Below are 17,130 nucleotides of genomic sequence, written 5' to 3' on the forward strand. Positions count from 1 at the left end.
TAAGTATCCGCCTAACTCTGCACAGCTGGACATCACAACTATCGTTAACGCTCGCCCCAAAAGGAGGGGAATTGCAAGTTTGTGTGTATCTTGTGTCTGTTTTTGGCATCGTAGCTCCCGAACGGATGGATCGATTTCAATGTGATTTCTTTTATTCGAAAGGCTCGTTTAATCGAGATTAATCTTAGCCGTGTGTGATGAAAATCTATTCAACCGTTTAAAGGATTATCAGCTTTGTTGTCTGCCGGTGTAGGCTGACGTCCAGCTGACGGCTGTCGCACTGCGCGGTGGACGCGAGCTCGGCTGCAGTGCACAAGGTTGCGGTGACTGACTTGTCGGGGGTGTACGGGAGCTGCGGCTGTGTGCTCGACCGTACCAAATGGGAATTCCCACCGAGCTAGTGTTGTGCTCGGTAGCGCCAGCTGGGCCGACGGTTGTACGTCGAAACTTCTATATATAGTGCAATTTGGTAAACGCTCTGTCACTGCGATTGAAAGTTGCGTGTTCTACTTGAGTTTCCAATTAAGCTACCCGTGCTGCCATCTAGGCCGTAGGTCGTAAGTTATCAGGCTGGGGTTCGCATTTCGAGCGTTGTTGATTGATTGAGTTTAGAAGCGACATCTTGTGAAGGTGGCAACCGCTACAGGGGTGACATGGGGGTGACTAAATTTTAATTTTTCACCTTACAAGCTCAAGAAAGGCGCCTTTGCCAACCAAACCCCAAGCGACCCAAGACTTGGTTTACCTATTACGGGTAGGTGGAGGTATATATTATGTGACTTATTTGTTATTATGCTGGTACTTTTATGTTTTCTGATGATTAAAAACTTAGCCTTCTTAGTTACGACAATCGTTGAAATCAGTCGGTAGCTGCTAAGTACATCGTCTTATACATTAGTGACGCAATGCAATACTAACGGCCGCCTACGACTCGCCTCGAGCGATCTCAGCACGAGGGAGAATACAAACGTACACCGGGGCACGGGCGAGCGTCGCATCACTCCGTCCGATATCGAAGCGAGTGGTGCGTACCTGCTCCCTATGATCATATCGGATGTAAAGTAGGGCATTCGACGCTGCCCGCCGCGTGTGAGGAGCGTGACGTGGCGCGCGGCGCGCAGGCGCGAGGCGGCGCCGCGGCGGCAGTGCCAGCGCGACCTCTGCCGCGACGCGCCACCCTCGCGCCAACGCGGCGCTGCCGAGCCCGACCCACTCGCCCCGCGCCGCTCCCGCGGGAGCGCAAGTCGCTTACGTCACTGCGGAGTCGCACGGAGCGGCGGCGGCGGCCCGCGGTCTCGGCCGGCGGCCGCGGCTCGTCCGGTATCGATCCTCTCCCGCTGCAGGACGACCCTACCGACGCGATACGACCGACTTTATAACCGAGTAAATAAAACAAAGTAGGTACCTGCCTACGAGTAGATCCTTAGTCTTTATGAATAGGCACTTATAACTAACTTTCACTGGGATTGGTATTCTATCTATGGTAGTCTATTCCCAAACCAGTTCATCGAGTGAATGTTCCGCACTTACCTTCTGTCAATGTTAATAAAGCCGAAGTCGTGGCGGGTGCAGCCGGGCCGAGTCCCCCGTGAGGCGGCGCGGATGCGGGCGCGCGGCGAGGCGTGCCTCGCGGGCGCGCGCGCCTGACGCGAGCCCGCGCACACCCAGGTGAGTGGGACAGCGCGCCGGTTGCAGGCCAGCCTAACTATTTTGTCACAGAAGTCTATGGTATACCTATGTTATCATGATATTATATCTATGTAAGTTTCAAACTAAACAATTACCTACTTATGTAACAACAGTCAATAAGCTGCAATTTAGATGCGTCCCTAGACGATACCCCACACTTCGGCCGCGTAATGCCGTTGAAACTCAATATTTAGCTTGGTGCATAGGCGCCTCTGAGCAGCTCCCGACGACGACGCGGCCGGACGGTGGTGGTGGTGGTGGTGGCGGTGACGGTGACGTGTGTTGCAGGAGGCGGCGCTGAGCGCGCGCGATGCCGGGCGGGCGCCGGGGGCTGGTGGCCCCGCAGAACACCTTCCTCGAGAACATCATCCGCCGCTCCTCCAGCCAGCGTCGGTGTCCCGCTCACCCCGCTCACCCCGCACACACCCTCGCATGCACATCGCCATCCAGCTCATCATGCCCATTGACTGCACTGATCCCGGCTTGCACGAGGCTGTCGCCACTCTCCGCCGCATCCCGGCGTACTGTATGCTCCACGGTCATCTGCCGCTTGCCGATATGCGTGCACCGCGCGGGAGACAGACGCGACAACTACAGACAGACGCAATTCGCTGATCTCACAAACACGTTCAGTTGTGTAACTAAGCATACCTACAAATAATAATACAAGCGTGTATCGCTTTCTAGACAAAATGCTTGAATTTATAATTTTTCTAAATTTAGTAGATTAGAGTACACATACTCTCTCGCCTCGCGTCGCGCGTACCTCGGCGACGAAGCTTACGTAAACATATTACATATTATAACATTCGCCTTTACCGCAAAGCCATGCCATTGAAAGTCTTCTCGCAGTCGGTGCAACAGATTACAGGTCATTGGTTTGAAGCTAAGCGAATAAGGCTCGAGTTTGAGCTGAGGTACGAGCGTAGGTCACAGCGATCACTTACATCTACCATGCATCACTCGCGGCACGCGTGGACGCGCGGCCCTTCGCCGGCAGCAGGTGTTCCGTACCTCAGCGGCCGCCGAGCGCCCGACGACGCGACGGTCGGTCGCGACGCGCGCGACATCGAGACGACCTCACGATAGCGCAATATCGCACCGCGCACGACAACCACTGACATACGGAACAGCTCTGCAGAACGGACGATTAAGCTCCGACGGCCTCGTTTTAGATTATAATCCATACTTTTAATATTATAAATGCGAGTGTGTCTGTCTGTCTGCTACCTTTTTACGGCCCAACAGTTTAAGCGATTCTGCCGAAATTTGGAACAGGGTTAGCTTATATCCCGGGGACGGACATAGGCTACTTTTTATCCCGGAAAATCAAAGAGTTCCCACGGGATTCCTAAAAACCCATCCGCTTAATCGATTTGTATGAAATTTGATACCGAGGTAACTTGCGTCCCTGTAAATGACATAAGTATTTCATACCGGAAAATCAAACAGTTCCCACGGGATCTTTAATAATCTAAATCCACTCGGGCGAAGTCGCGGGGATCCTCTAGTTTCTATATAAATTGGATAAATCGGTTAGCAAGGTAGGAGTGCCGCTCAGCAGGCCAGCGATGCCGCGCCTCCGCCCTTCACCTCCACGCATGCATCCATCATGTAGCATCATGCATCGTCGTTCAGCCGCGACAGGCGGCGTGTCACGCTAACGTGAGGGCGGTCTTCTGCCCACAGCAGACAGCAGCTTCCTGCTGGCCAACGCGCAGATCGTGGACTACCCCATCGTGTACTGCAACGAGACGTTCTGCAAGATGAGCGGCTACAACCGCGCCGACGTCATGCAGAAGTCGTGCCGGTGCGTGTCTCCCGCCTCCCTCTGCCCACAGCAGACAGCAGCTTCCTGCCGGCGGACGCGCAGATCGTGGACTACCCCATCGTGTACTGCAACGAGACGTTCTGCAAGATGAGCGGCTACAACCGCGCCGACGTCATGCAGAAGTCGTGCCGGTGCGTGTCTCCCGCCTCCCTCTGCCCACAGCAGACAGCAGCTTCCTGCCGGCGGACGCGCAGATCGTGGACTACCCCATCGTGTACTGCAACGAGACGTTCTGCAAGATGAGCGGCTACAACCGCGCCGACGTCATGCAGAAGTCGTGCCGGTGCGTGTCTCCCGCCTCCCTCTGCCCACAGCAGACAGCAGCTTCCTGCCGGCGGACGCGCAGATCGTGGACTACCCCATCGTGTACTGCAACGAGACGTTCTGCAAGATGAGCGGCTACAACCGCGCCGACGTCATGCAGAAGTCGTGCCGGTGCGTGTCTCCCGCCTCCCTCTGCCCACAGCAGACAGCAGCTTCCTGCCGGCGGACGCGCAGATCGTGGACTACCCCATCGTGTACTGCAACGAGACGTTCTGCAAGATGAGCGGCTACAACCGCGCCGACGTCATGCAGAAGTCGTGCCGGTGCGTGTCTCCCGCCTCCCTCTGCCCACAGCAGACAGCAGCTTCCTGCCGGCGGACGCGCAGATCGTGGACTACCCCATCGTGTACTGCAACGAGACGTTCTGCAAGATGAGCGGCTACAACCGCGCCGACGTCATGCAGAAGTCGTGCCGGTGCGTGTCTCCCGCCTCCCTCTGCCCACAGCAGACAGCAGCTTCCTGCCGGCCAACGCGCAGATCGTGGACTACCCCATCGTGTACTGCAACGAGACGTTCTGCAAGATGAGCGGCTACAACCGCGCCGACGTCATGCAGAAGTCGTGCCGGTGCGTGTCTCCCGCCTCCCTCTGCCCACAGCAGACAGCAGCTTCCTGCCGGCGGACGCGCTGATCGTGGACTACCCCATCGTGTACTGCAACGAGACGTTCTGCAAGATGAGCGGCTACAACCGCGCCGACGTCATGCAGAAGTCGTGCCGGTGCGTGTCTCCCGCCTCCCTCTGCCCACAGCAGACAGCAGCTTCCTGCCGGCGGACGCGCTGATCGTGGACTACCCCATCGTGTACTGCAACGAGACGTTCTGCAAGATGAGCGGCTACAACCGCGCCGACGTCATGCAGAAGTCGTGCCGGTGCGTGTCTCCCGCCTCCCTCTGCCCACAGCAGACAGCAGCTTCCTGCCGGCGGACGCGCTGATCGTGGACTACCCCATCGTGTACTGCAACGAGACGTTCTGCAAGATGAGCGGCTACAACCGCGCCGACGTCATGCAGAAGTCGTGCCGGTGCGTGTCTCCCGCCTCCCTCTGCCCACAGCAGACAGCAGCTTCCTGCTGGCCAACGCGCAGATCGTGGACTACCCCATCGTGTACTGCAACGAGACGTTCTGCAAGATGAGCGGCTACAACCGCGCCGACGTCATGCAGAAGTCGTGCCGGTGCGTGTCTCCCGCCTCCCTCTGCCCACAGCAGACAGCAGCTTCCTGCCGGCGGACGCGCTGATCGTGGACTACCCCATCGTGTACTGCAACGAGACGTTCTGCAAGATGAGCGGCTACAACCGCGCCGACGTCATGCAGAAGTCGTGCCGGTGCGTGTCTCCCGCCTCCCTCTGCCCACAGCAGACAGCAGCTTCCTGCCGGCGGACGCGCAGATCGTGGACTACCCCATCGTGTACTGCAACGAGACGTTCTGCAAGATGAGCGGCTACAACCGCGCCGACGTCATGCAGAAGTCGTGCCGGTGCGTGTCTCCCGCCTCCCTCTGCCCACAGCAGACAGCAGCTTCCTGCCGGCGGACGCGCTGATCGTGGACTACCCCATCGTGTACTGCAACGAGACGTTCTGCAAGATGAGCGGCTACAACCGCGCCGACGTCATGCAGAAGTCGTGCCGGTGCGTGTCTCCCGCCTCCCTCTGCCCACAGCAGACAGCAGCTTCCTGCCGGCGGACGCGCTGATCGTGGACTACCCCATCGTGTACTGCAACGAGACGTTCTGCAAGATGAGCGGCTACAACCGCGCCGACGTCATGCAGAAGTCGTGCCGGTGCGTGTCTCCCGCCTCCCTCTGCCCACAGCAGACAGCAGCTTCCTGCCGGCGGACGCGCTGATCGTGGACTACCCCATCGTGTACTGCAACGAGACGTTCTGCAAGATGAGCGGCTACAACCGCGCCGACGTCATGCAGAAGTCGTGCCGGTGCGTGTCTCCCGCCTCCCTCTGCCCACAGCAGACAGCAGCTTCCTGCTGGCCAACGCGCAGATCGTGGACTACCCCATCGTGTACTGCAACGAGACGTTCTGCAAGATGAGCGGCTACAACCGCGCCGACGTCATGCAGAAGTCGTGCCGGTGCGTGTCTCCCGCCTCCCTCTGCCCACAGCAGACAGCAGCTTCCTGCCGGCGGACGCGCTGATCGTGGACTACCCCATCGTGTACTGCAACGAGACGTTCTGCAAGATGAGCGGCTACAACCGCGCCGACGTCATGCAGAAGTCGTGCCGGTGCGTGTCTCCCGCCTCCCTCTGCCCACAGCAGACAGCAGCTTCCTGCCGGCGGACGCGCTGATCGTGGACTACCCCATCGTGTACTGCAACGAGACGTTCTGCAAGATGAGCGGCTACAACCGCGCCGACGTCATGCAGAAGTCGTGCCGGTGCGTGTCTCCCGCCTCCCTCTGCCCACAGCAGACAGCAGCTTCCTGCCGGCGGACGCGCTGATCGTGGACTACCCCATCGTGTACTGCAACGAGACGTTCTGCAAGATGAGCGGCTACAACCGCGCCGACGTCATGCAGAAGTCGTGCCGGTGCGTGTCTCCCGCCTCCCTCTGCCCACAGCAGACAGCAGCTTCCTGCCGGCGGACGCGCTGATCGTGGACTACCCCATCGTGTACTGCAACGAGACGTTCTGCAAGATGAGCGGCTACAACCGCGCCGACGTCATGCAGAAGTCGTGCCGGTGCGTGTCTCCCGCCTCCCTCTGCCCACAGCAGACAGCAGCTTCCTGCCGGCGGACGCGCTGATCGTGGACTACCCCATCGTGTACTGCAACGAGACGTTCTGCAAGATGAGCGGCTACAACCGCGCCGACGTCATGCAGAAGTCGTGCCGGTGCGTGTCTCCCGCCTCCCTCTGCCCACAGCAGACAGCAGCTTCCTGCCGGCGGACGCGCTGATCGTGGACTACCCCATCGTGTACTGCAACGAGACGTTCTGCAAGATGAGCGGCTACAACCGCGCCGACGTCATGCAGAAGTCGTGCCGGTGCGTGTCTCCCGCCTCCCTCTGCCCACAGCAGACAGCAGCTTCCTGCCGGCGGACGCGCTGATCGTGGACTACCCCATCGTGTACTGCAACGAGACGTTCTGCAAGATGAGCGGCTACAACCGCGCCGACGTCATGCAGAAGTCGTGCCGGTGCGTGTCTCCCGCCTCCCTCTGCCCACAGCAGACAGCAGCTTCCTGCCGGCGGACGCGCTGATCGTGGACTACCCCATCGTGTACTGCAACGAGACGTTCTGCAAGATGAGCGGCTACAACCGCGCCGACGTCATGCAGAAGTCGTGCCGGTGCGTGTCTCCCGCCTCCCTCTGCCCACAGCAGACAGCAGCTTCCTGCCGGCGGACGCGCTGATCGTGGACTACCCCATCGTGTACTGCAACGAGACGTTCTGCAAGATGAGCGGCTACAACCGCGCCGACGTCATGCAGAAGTCGTGCCGGTGCGTGTCTCCCGCCTCCCTCTGCCCACAGCAGACAGCAGCTTCCTGCCGGCGGACGCGCTGATCGTGGACTACCCCATCGTGTACTGCAACGAGACGTTCTGCAAGATGAGCGGCTACAACCGCGCCGACGTCATGCAGAAGTCGTGCCGGTGCGTGTCTCCCGCCTCCCTCTGCCCACAGCAGACAGCAGCTTCCTGCCGGCGGACGCGCAGATCGTGGACTACCCCATCGTGTACTGCAACGAGACGTTCTGCAAGATGAGCGGCTACAACCGCGCCGACGTCATGCAGAAGTCGTGCCGGTGCGTGTCTCCCGCCTCCCTCTGCCCACAGCAGACAGCAGCTTCCTGCCGGCGGACGCGCTGATCGTGGACTACCCCATCGTGTACTGCAACGAGACGTTCTGCAAGATGAGCGGCTACAACCGCGCCGACGTCATGCAGAAGTCGTGCCGGTGCGTGTCTCCCGCCTCCCTCTGCCCACAGCAGACAGCAGCTTCCTGCCGGCGGACGCGCTGATCGTGGACTACCCCATCGTGTACTGCAACGAGACGTTCTGCAAGATGAGCGGCTACAACCGCGCCGACGTCATGCAGAAGTCGTGCCGGTGCGTGTCTCCCGCCTCCCTCTGCCCACAGCAGACAGCAGCTTCCTGCCGGCGGACGCGCTGATCGTGGACTACCCCATCGTGTACTGCAACGAGACGTTCTGCAAGATGAGCGGCTACAACCGCGCCGACGTCATGCAGAAGTCGTGCCGGTGCGTGTCTCCCGCCTCCCTCTGCCCACAGCAGACAGCAGCTTCCTGCCGGCGGACGCGCTGATCGTGGACTACCCCATCGTGTACTGCAACGAGACGTTCTGCAAGATGAGCGGCTACAACCGCGCCGACGTCATGCAGAAGTCGTGCCGGTGCGTGTCTCCCGCCTCCCTCTGCCCACAGCAGACAGCAGCTTCCTGCCGGCGGACGCGCTGATCGTGGACTACCCCATCGTGTACTGCAACGAGACGTTCTGCAAGATGAGCGGCTACAACCGCGCCGACGTCATGCAGAAGTCGTGCCGGTGCGTGTCTCCCGCCTCCCTCTGCCCACAGCAGACAGCAGCTTCCTGCCGGCGGACGCGCAGATCGTGGACTACCCCATCGTGTACTGCAACGAGACGTTCTGCAAGATGAGCGGCTACAACCGCGCCGACGTCATGCAGAAGTCGTGCCGGTGCGTGTCTCCCGCCTCCCTCTGCCCACAGCAGACAGCAGCTTCCTGCCGGCGGACGCGCTGATCGTGGACTACCCCATCGTGTACTGCAACGAGACGTTCTGCAAGATGAGCGGCTACAACCGCGCCGACGTCATGCAGAAGTCGTGCCGGTGCGTGTCTCCCGCCTCCCTCTGCCCACAGCAGACAGCAGCTTCCTGCCGGCGGACGCGCTGATCGTGGACTACCCCATCGTGTACTGCAACGAGACGTTCTGCAAGATGAGCGGCTACAACCGCGCCGACGTCATGCAGAAGTCGTGCCGGTGCGTGTCTCCCGCCTCCCTCTGCCCACAGCAGACAGCAGCTTCCTGCCGGCGGACGCGCTGATCGTGGACTACCCCATCGTGTACTGCAACGAGACGTTCTGCAAGATGAGCGGCTACAACCGCGCCGACGTCATGCAGAAGTCGTGCCGGTGCGTGTCTCCCGCCTCCCTCTGCCCACAGCAGACAGCAGCTTCCTGCCGGCGGACGCGCTGATCGTGGACTACCCCATCGTGTACTGCAACGAGACGTTCTGCAAGATGAGCGGCTACAACCGCGCCGACGTCATGCAGAAGTCGTGCCGGTGCGTGTCTCCCGCCTCCCTCTGCCCACAGCAGACAGCAGCTTCCTGCCGGCGGACGCGCTGATCGTGGACTACCCCATCGTGTACTGCAACGAGACGTTCTGCAAGATGAGCGGCTACAACCGCGCCGACGTCATGCAGAAGTCGTGCCGGTGCGTGTCTCCCGCCTCCCTCTGCCCACAGCAGACAGCAGCTTCCTGCCGGCGGACGCGCTGATCGTGGACTACCCCATCGTGTACTGCAACGAGACGTTCTGCAAGATGAGCGGCTACAACCGCGCCGACGTCATGCAGAAGTCGTGCCGGTGCGTGTCTCCCGCCTCCCTCTGCCCACAGCAGACAGCAGCTTCCTGCTGGCCAACGCGCAGATCGTGGACTACCCCATCGTGTACTGCAACGAGACGTTCTGCAAGATGAGCGGCTACAACCGCGCCGACGTCATGCAGAAGTCGTGCCGGTGCGTGTCTCCCGCCTCCCTCTGCCCACAGCAGACAGCAGCTTCCTGCCGGCGGACGCGCTGATCGTGGACTACCCCATCGTGTACTGCAACGAGACGTTCTGCAAGATGAGCGGCTACAACCGCGCCGACGTCATGCAGAAGTCGTGCCGGTGCGTGTCTCCCGCCTCCCTCTGCCCACAGCAGACAGCAGCTTCCTGCTGGCCAACGCGCAGATCGTGGACTACCCCATCGTGTACTGCAACGAGACGTTGCTTCCTCTCCTCACACGCGCACCACCTACTCCAGCGGATCTTTCTGTTGTCTCGCAGAATTTGAAGTATCTAATCTATCATTTTTTATGTCTATATCTAGAATGTAAGACTTTTAGTGGCTTTAAATGAGGCATTTACCAACTTAAACGGATGTTTCCAAATTTTTTGAATCGTCATAATTTTCATTCGACCATGGGTGGTGAACAAATGCGGGTGGTTGACCGCGTCGGTCCCACGCCACGACTAGCTAGCACATCACTGTGTCGGCTGACGGTGAGCGTGTCTGTGCAGGTGCACGTGGATGTACGGCGAGCTGACGGAGAAGGAGGCGGTGGAGCGCGTGGACCGCGCGCTCGACCACCACCTCGCCGACCAGTTCGAGATCCTGCTCTACAAGAAGAACCGTACGTCCATCACACACACACACACACACACACACACACATACATACACACACACACACACACAACCCGCCTTACTTAGCTCGGCTCGCAGAATGCCGCGCGAACGGGATTTACTATAATATTGTCCCACCAAAAACATTTCATGTAAAAAGGTTGCCAAGACTCACAAGTTCATAATGCTTTCACTGTTAAAAAGTTATGAGATCTCTAGTAGAGCCAAGCCCCTAGCTGAGCTTAGATTTGCGCTGCCCATGGGACCTATCCCAAGTCCAAAGTATATAGCTCTTAAATGCTCTTGACTCTATCACATTAATAACAATAAATAACAAATAACTCTACTTACAAGCTCTGATTTTACGAACCCTAAATCTTGGTTAAAAAAGGACGGCTTGGCCGTTTAATGTTCGTGGAATTTTAATCTGATATGACATTTAAGCCCGGAATAGCTTGTGCGACAATCATGAAGTATAATACAAATAAGTAATTGTCGAACAAACTATTCCTTATGGCCTTCATATATTATGTTATGTCATGTAATAGTTTCACGAACATTAAACGGCCAAGCCGTACTTTTTTAACCAAGATTTAGGGTTTGTAAAATCAGAGCTTGTAAGTAGAGTTATTTGTTATTTATTGTTATTAATGTGATAGAGTCAAGAGCATTTAAGAGCTATATTACTTTGGACTTGGGATAGGTCCCATGGGCAGCGCAAATCTAAGCTCAGCTAGGGGCTTGGCTCTACTAGAGATCTCATTACTTTTTAACAGTGAAAGCATTATGAACTTGTGAGTCTTGGCAACCTTTTTACATGAAATGTTTTTGGTGGGATTTCATTTCTTTTTGGCAGGTGCCCTAGATTTTTTTTTGGATCTATTTTTTGTAGGTACCTACATCATTTTCATGGCCCGCTCTCTATCGTTACCTCTTTTTTAAAAGCTTTTATTCCACTTGCAATGTATGTAACTATGTTTATTTGGGTGGAATCTTGCAACTCAATTTTAAAGCAGATATATCAAATTTCAGTCTTTTAGGACTTCAGGAAACACAATTTTTTAATGTACAGACTGGGAAAAGTTTATTTCCCTGTTATTTGAATGAAATCCCTAGCCTACGTACCAAATTTCAGTCTTCTAGGACTTAGGGAAGTACTTTAGAATTTTTGACTAGAAGGGTTTTGAATGGCAATAAATCTGAAACCATAACAGGTAGACAATTGATACTTGGTACGTTTGATAAGTCTGCCAAGGACATATTATCCTGAAAATATCAGCATTCTAGCGATAGACTTTACAAATAATTTGCTTCCCCCATACGTGGGAGTGGAGGGCGAAAATTTTGAATTTCTTAATTTTTCTGTAGTTTGTATGCAATTTCTAGTCTACATACCAAATTTCAGTCTTCTAGGACTTCGGGAAGTACCCTAGAATTACAGACTAGAAGTTTTGCCTGTCAATAAATCTGAAACTATAAAAGCTAGACAATTGATACTCAATGCGTTTAATAAATCTGCCAAGGACATCTTATCCTGAAAATATCAGCATTCTAGCGACAGAATTTACAGATTTGCTTCACCCATAAGAGGCGTAGAGGGGGGAAATTTCCAATTTCTTAATTTTCCTGTAGTTTGTATTCAATTTCTAGTCTACATACCAAATTTCAGTCTTCTAGGACTTCGGGAAGTACCTTAGAGGTTTTGAGTAGAGGTTTTGATGATCATCAGTGAGGGACGAAATCGGCGTATTTTAGGTATCAATAAATCTGTAACCATAAAAGCTAGATTTTTAATACTTGGTATATTTGGTAAATTTGCTGAGGACACCTTATACTGAAAATTTCAGCTTTCTAGCGTCATCCAGACCGAAGTTATGACGGTTCAAAAATACGGCGAAACACTTCGAGAAAAAGGTACGTAGCGCCCCGGCCGCCGTTTGGCTCGTCTTGGCGGGGGCACTGCCGTGCCCCCTGATACTAAGAAATTGTCCATTGACGCATCGTAGTCTCTCTTCGTTCACGTGTTCTTTCATCATTTACACTAGGTGGGTACACTTTCACTATGCACTAACTCAAAAGAATTAGTCCTTTTTAGTCTTCTCACTGTCTTCACGAGTGTGGTGAACTTAACTATGGCTTTCATTGAAAGATTTCAATAAAATCTCTCTCGTAATTAGGTCTGATCCTGAAAATTTCTTAGGACCCAATCTCCACCACTAAATAATAATCTTACCTAATAATATTATCACACTTAATATTATAAAGGCGAAAGTTTGTATGTGTGTGTGTGTGTGTATGTTTGTTACTCCTTCACGCAAAAACTACTTGACGGATTTGGCTGAAATTTGGAATGGAGATAGATAATATCCTGGATTAGCACATAGGCTACTTTTTATCCCGGAAAATCAAAGAGTTCCCACGGGATTTCAAACCTAAATCCACGCGGGCGAAGTCGCGGGCATCGGCTAGTGATAAATAATATCATGTACGTAGATGTTGGTTTTGTTTGTTGCGCAGCGATTAGTTGAGCTCTGCACTGACGCAGCTGCGAGGCACATTTCGTCATGTTCCGTCTCCGGCGACACGAAGCGCTAACATCCGACGCTCTGAAACAACTGGAAAATACTCAATTGACAAATCGCTCACAAAAGCGATATCATTACTTACCAATGAATTATTTTGACACACGGGTACCTACTTTATTGAAATGTACGTCGACCGTGTCTGTCTCGCTGTAAATAGGTACTCGGCCCGTGACGATCGAGGATTGAACTCGAATCGATAGCATCGGTGCTGCAGTGCTATGTGTGCCAGTATTGACGTTGTGTGTGCGCAGGCACGCCGCTGTGGCTGCTGGTGCACGTGGCGCCCATCCGCAACGAGCGCGAGCTGGTGGTGCTGTTCCTGCTCACGTTCCGCGACATCACGGCGCTCAAGCAGCCCATCGACGCCGACGACCCCAAGGGAGGCGAGTACCTACTCTATCGCGCGGGGGGGGGGGTCGGGGCTCGCTCGGGCGGGACGCTGATCGGTGTGTGTGCGCAGGTCTGTCCAAGTTCGCGAAGCTGGCGCGCAGCGTGACGCGCTCGCGCTCCGTGCTGGTGTCGGCGCTGCCGGCGCTCAAGGAGCCGGCGCGCACGAGCCAGCTGGCGCACGTCAGTACAGTAGAGTAGCGTAGCACTAGCGTAGTTCCGCGTAGTCCGTAGTGCAGTGAGCAGCGTGCGTGTTCGCAGGTGATGTCGCTGTCGGGCGACGTGCTGCCGCAGTACCGCCAGGAGGCGCCCAAGACGCCGCCGCACATCCTGCTGCACTACTGCGCCTTCAAGGCCATCTGGGACTGGATCATCCTGTGCCTCACGTTCTACACGGCCATCATGGTGCCGTACAACGTGGCCTTCAAGAACAAGACCAGCGAGGACGTGTCGCTGCTGGTCATCGACTCCATCGTGGACGTGGTGTTCTTCATCGACATCGTGCTCAACTTCCACACCACGTTCGTGGGCGCGGGCGGCGAGGTGGTGAGCGACCCCAAGGTCATCCGCCGCAACTACTTCAAGTCGTGGTTCCTCATCGACCTGCTGTCGTGCCTGCCCTACGACGTGTTCAACGCCTTCGACCACGACGAGGACGGCATCGGCAGCCTGTTCTCGGCGCTGAAGGTGGTGCGCCTGCTGCGCCTCGGGCGCGTGGTGCGCAAGCTGGACCGCTACCTGGAGTACGGCGCCGCCATGCTCATCCTGCTGCTGTGCTTCTACATGCTGGTGGCGCACTGGCTGGCGTGCGTGTGGTACAGCATCGGCCGCTCCGACGCCGACTCGGGCCTGCAGTACTCGTGGCTGTGGAAGCTGGCCAACGTCACGCAAAGCCCCTACGCCTACGTGTGGTCCAACGAGTCGGACGGGCCCGAGCTGGTCAACGGCCCGTCGCGCAAAACCATGTACGTCACGGCGCTGTACTTCACCATGACGTGCATGACCTCCGTGGGCTTCGGCAACGTGGCCGCCGAGACCGATAACGAGAAGATCTTCACCATCTGCATGATGATCGTGGCAGGTGGGGACCTCTTCTCTTATTAGCCGGAGCACGGCGCGACCCCCGCGCAGCGCGCTGCGGCGGGCGCCGCGCCCTCCTCTCCCGTCCTCTCCCGTCCTCTCGCCTCCCGCACGTTTGTTTGAGTTGCGCAACTACGACTGCGACGTTTCTTGATCCTATTCATTTCTGTTTCCGATACATTTATTTTTTGTTTTATTTTATTTTATTTAACTAAGACTTAATTAAATTAAAAAAGAACATTTACACCAATTGTTGTAGACCAAAGCACTAGACAAAAACTGAGACTGGTGCTTGAAACTTTGCAGCCCAAGTAGACCGTAGTCTGTGCTAGGGCTGACAAAAAAATAGATTAATTTATTATAAGCTTTAAAAAAAAAGATGAAAATCGAGAGTGAAAAAAGGTTTTAAGCCTTATATTAACATATTTTTTTTTAAATTTTAGTTAAACATGAGTGTTAAATATATAATTCAAAATTCAAAATGTTTTTATTTAATTAAACTTTTACAAGTGCTAATATATAATAATATTTCAAAATATATATAAAGATAGGAGAAAGTGTTTAAGTAATTTCAACATTAAGTAATTTCAACAGATCTTGTCATAAAGGCATTTAAAACTTTCAAAAACGGATTCTAGCAAAAATTTCTTTAGTTTCTTTTAGTTTTCTCTTTACGGATTTACGCTGGGCATATAAAAGCAGTTTGGATATCTCCAAAGGAAGATTATTGAACAGTTTTGGCGCCGTAGCTGTAAAATGTCTATTCGTAAATCCAGATCTTCGTCGGGGAACTGAACATCTTTGTTGTCTTTGCCTAAGATGACTGGGAGAGCTTGTTCGAACGTAAAGTCGTCTATATATTTTGCCATATACATTGTTAGTTGTAGTTGTTCTTCTGTAGGAAATCGACGATTTTTTTTAAATAATTTTGAGATTGAGTTTTTGAGCCTTATATTATTGTTATTATCTTTTTCGGTACGTTTTTAGCATCGAGTAGCTTTCCCGTGGCTTCCGTTCAGTGGTACGGTTTAGTTTATGGTTTGCTCGCCCGCCCCCCTCCCCCGTGCAGGCCCACGAAGCGTCGCGGTGAGCAGCCCCGCGGCGTGACGCGCGCCGCGTCCCGCCGTGAGTCGGCGGCGTGACGCGCGCCGCGCCCCGCCGTGAGTCGGCGGCGCGGCGCGGCGTCCGGTGACACCGAGTGTGCGCAGTGCGCAGGCTGTAACGGTTCAGCGTTGTGATGTTGGCAGCGCTGCTGTACGCGACCATCTTCGGCCACGTGACCACCATCATCCAGCAGATGACGTCGGCCACGGCCAAGTACCACGACATGCTCAACAACGTGCGCGAGTTCATGAAGCTGCACGAGGTGCCCAAGGCGCTGAGCGAGCGCGTCATGGACTACGTGGTGTCCACGTGGGCCATGACCAAGGGGCTGGACACGGACAAGGTGCGTACCTGCCTCCCCGCGCGCCCCGCACCGCCCCGCCCGCCCGCTCTCACGCGCGCTCTCCCGCCCGCAGGTGCTCAACTACTGCCCCAAGGACATGAAGGCCGACATCTGCGTGCACCTCAACCGCAAGGTGTTCAACGAGCACCCCGCCTTCCGCCTGGCGTCCGACGGCTGCCTGCGCGCGCTGGCCATGCACTTCCACATGTCGCACTCGGCGCCCGGCGACCTGCTGTACCACACGGGCGAGTCCATCGACTCGCTGTGCTTCATCGTCACCGGCAGCCTCGAGGTCATCCAGGACGACGAGGTGGTGGCCATCCTGGGCAAGGGCGACGTGTTCGGAGACTCGTTCTGGAAGGACAGCGCCGTGGGGCAGTCGGCCGCCAACGTGCGCGCGCTCACCTACTGCGACCTGCACACCATCAAGCGCGACCGCCTGCTCGAGGTGCTGGACTTCTACCAGGCCTTCGCCAACAGCTTCGCGCGCAACCTCACGCTCACCTACAACCTGCGCCACCGCCTCATCTTCCGCAAGGTGGCCGACGTGCGCCGCGAGCGCGAGCTCATGGAGCGCCGCAAGCGCGAGCCGCAGCTGGAGCAGGCGCAGGACCACCTCGTGCGCAAGATCTTCTCGCGCTTCCGCCGCGAGCGCAGCGTGGCCGCCGCGCCGCCGCGCGCCGCGCCGCCCGCCGCGCCGCCCGCCGCGCCGCCCGCCGCGCCCACGCCGCTCGACGCCGAGCGCGGCGACGAAGACGCGCGCGGCGGTGCGGGCGCGGCGCGCGGCAAGTGGGGCCGGCTGCTGGCGGGCGGCTCGCTGGACGCGGCCGACGCGCCGCGCGCCGCCTTCGCGCGCTCGCTCAGTGCGCGCGGTGCCGCGCCCGACACGCGCGTCGCCGCCTCGGCGCTCAAGGTGACCGACAACGATCCTCGCTTCTCTGCAGTCTGCTTTACGATTGAATACATAACGACCCTTGCCTTCGCGTGATTTACAGACTGCGTTCGGGCGCGGGCGCGCGGGCAGCGTCCTGGGCGCGGCCCCGCGGCGCGAGCCCATCGACGAGGAAGTAGACGACCGCAAGGCGAGCATCCCGCCCGCCCCCGCACAGCCCGCGCCCGCGCCGCCCGCCGCCGCGCCCGCCCCCGCGCCCGCGCCCGCCCCCGCGCCGCCCGCCGCGCCCGCGCCGTCGCCGCACGACGCCGCGCTGGCGGAGCTGCGGCGCGACGTGCGCAACGAGGTGCAACGACTGCAGCAAAAGGTTTCATCGCGATGTTCAAAAACTTCATTTTGTATCGATCGCGGTATTTGTGATCCTTATTTTATTCACCACTCCATTTCTTGAATTCACTGACTCAGAAAACGTTCGGAAATTTTGCATATATAATGTGTTTATTGTGTGAA

The 17,130-nt window shown here is 56.3% G+C and overlaps 1 protein-coding gene across 1 annotated transcript; it reads left to right on the forward strand.

Moving 5' to 3' along the window:
- The first annotated feature begins 1,158 nt into the window (after positions 1-1,158).
- LOC123873028 (potassium voltage-gated channel protein eag) lies at positions 1,159-17,105 on the forward strand. The gene is made up of 11 exons (XM_045917682.1): positions 1,159-1,397; positions 1,552-1,668; positions 1,978-2,078; positions 3,379-3,499; positions 10,125-10,237; positions 13,066-13,197; positions 13,275-13,384; positions 13,463-14,282; positions 15,529-15,728; positions 15,802-16,641; positions 16,724-17,105. The coding sequence occupies exons 3-11, from the start codon at positions 2,000-2,002 to the stop codon at positions 17,069-17,071; spliced, it is 2,763 nt and encodes a 920-aa protein (XP_045773638.1). The 5' UTR covers positions 1,159-1,397; positions 1,552-1,668; positions 1,978-1,999; the 3' UTR covers positions 17,072-17,105.
- The last annotated feature ends 25 nt before the right edge of the window (positions 17,106-17,130 follow it).

This window comes from Maniola jurtina, chromosome 16, assembly GCF_905333055.1.
Source record: "Maniola jurtina chromosome 16, ilManJurt1.1, whole genome shotgun sequence".
In the NCBI taxonomy this organism is placed as follows: Eukaryota; Metazoa; Arthropoda; class Insecta; order Lepidoptera; family Nymphalidae; genus Maniola; species Maniola jurtina.

Bases quoted from the DNA above. Each gene is read 5' to 3' on its own strand.
- LOC123873028 (XM_045917682.1), top strand. From the start codon at position 2,000: ATGCCGGGCGGGCGCCGGGGGCTGGTGGCCCCGCAGAACACCTTCCTC. The intron at 3,500-10,124 runs GTGCGTGTCTCC...GTGTCTGTGCAG, and splicing joins GTCATGCAGAAGTCGTGCCG to GTGCACGTGGATGTACGGCG. The intron at 16,642-16,723 runs GTGACCGACAAC...CGTGATTTACAG, and splicing joins TCGCCGCCTCGGCGCTCAAG to ACTGCGTTCGGGCGCGGGCG.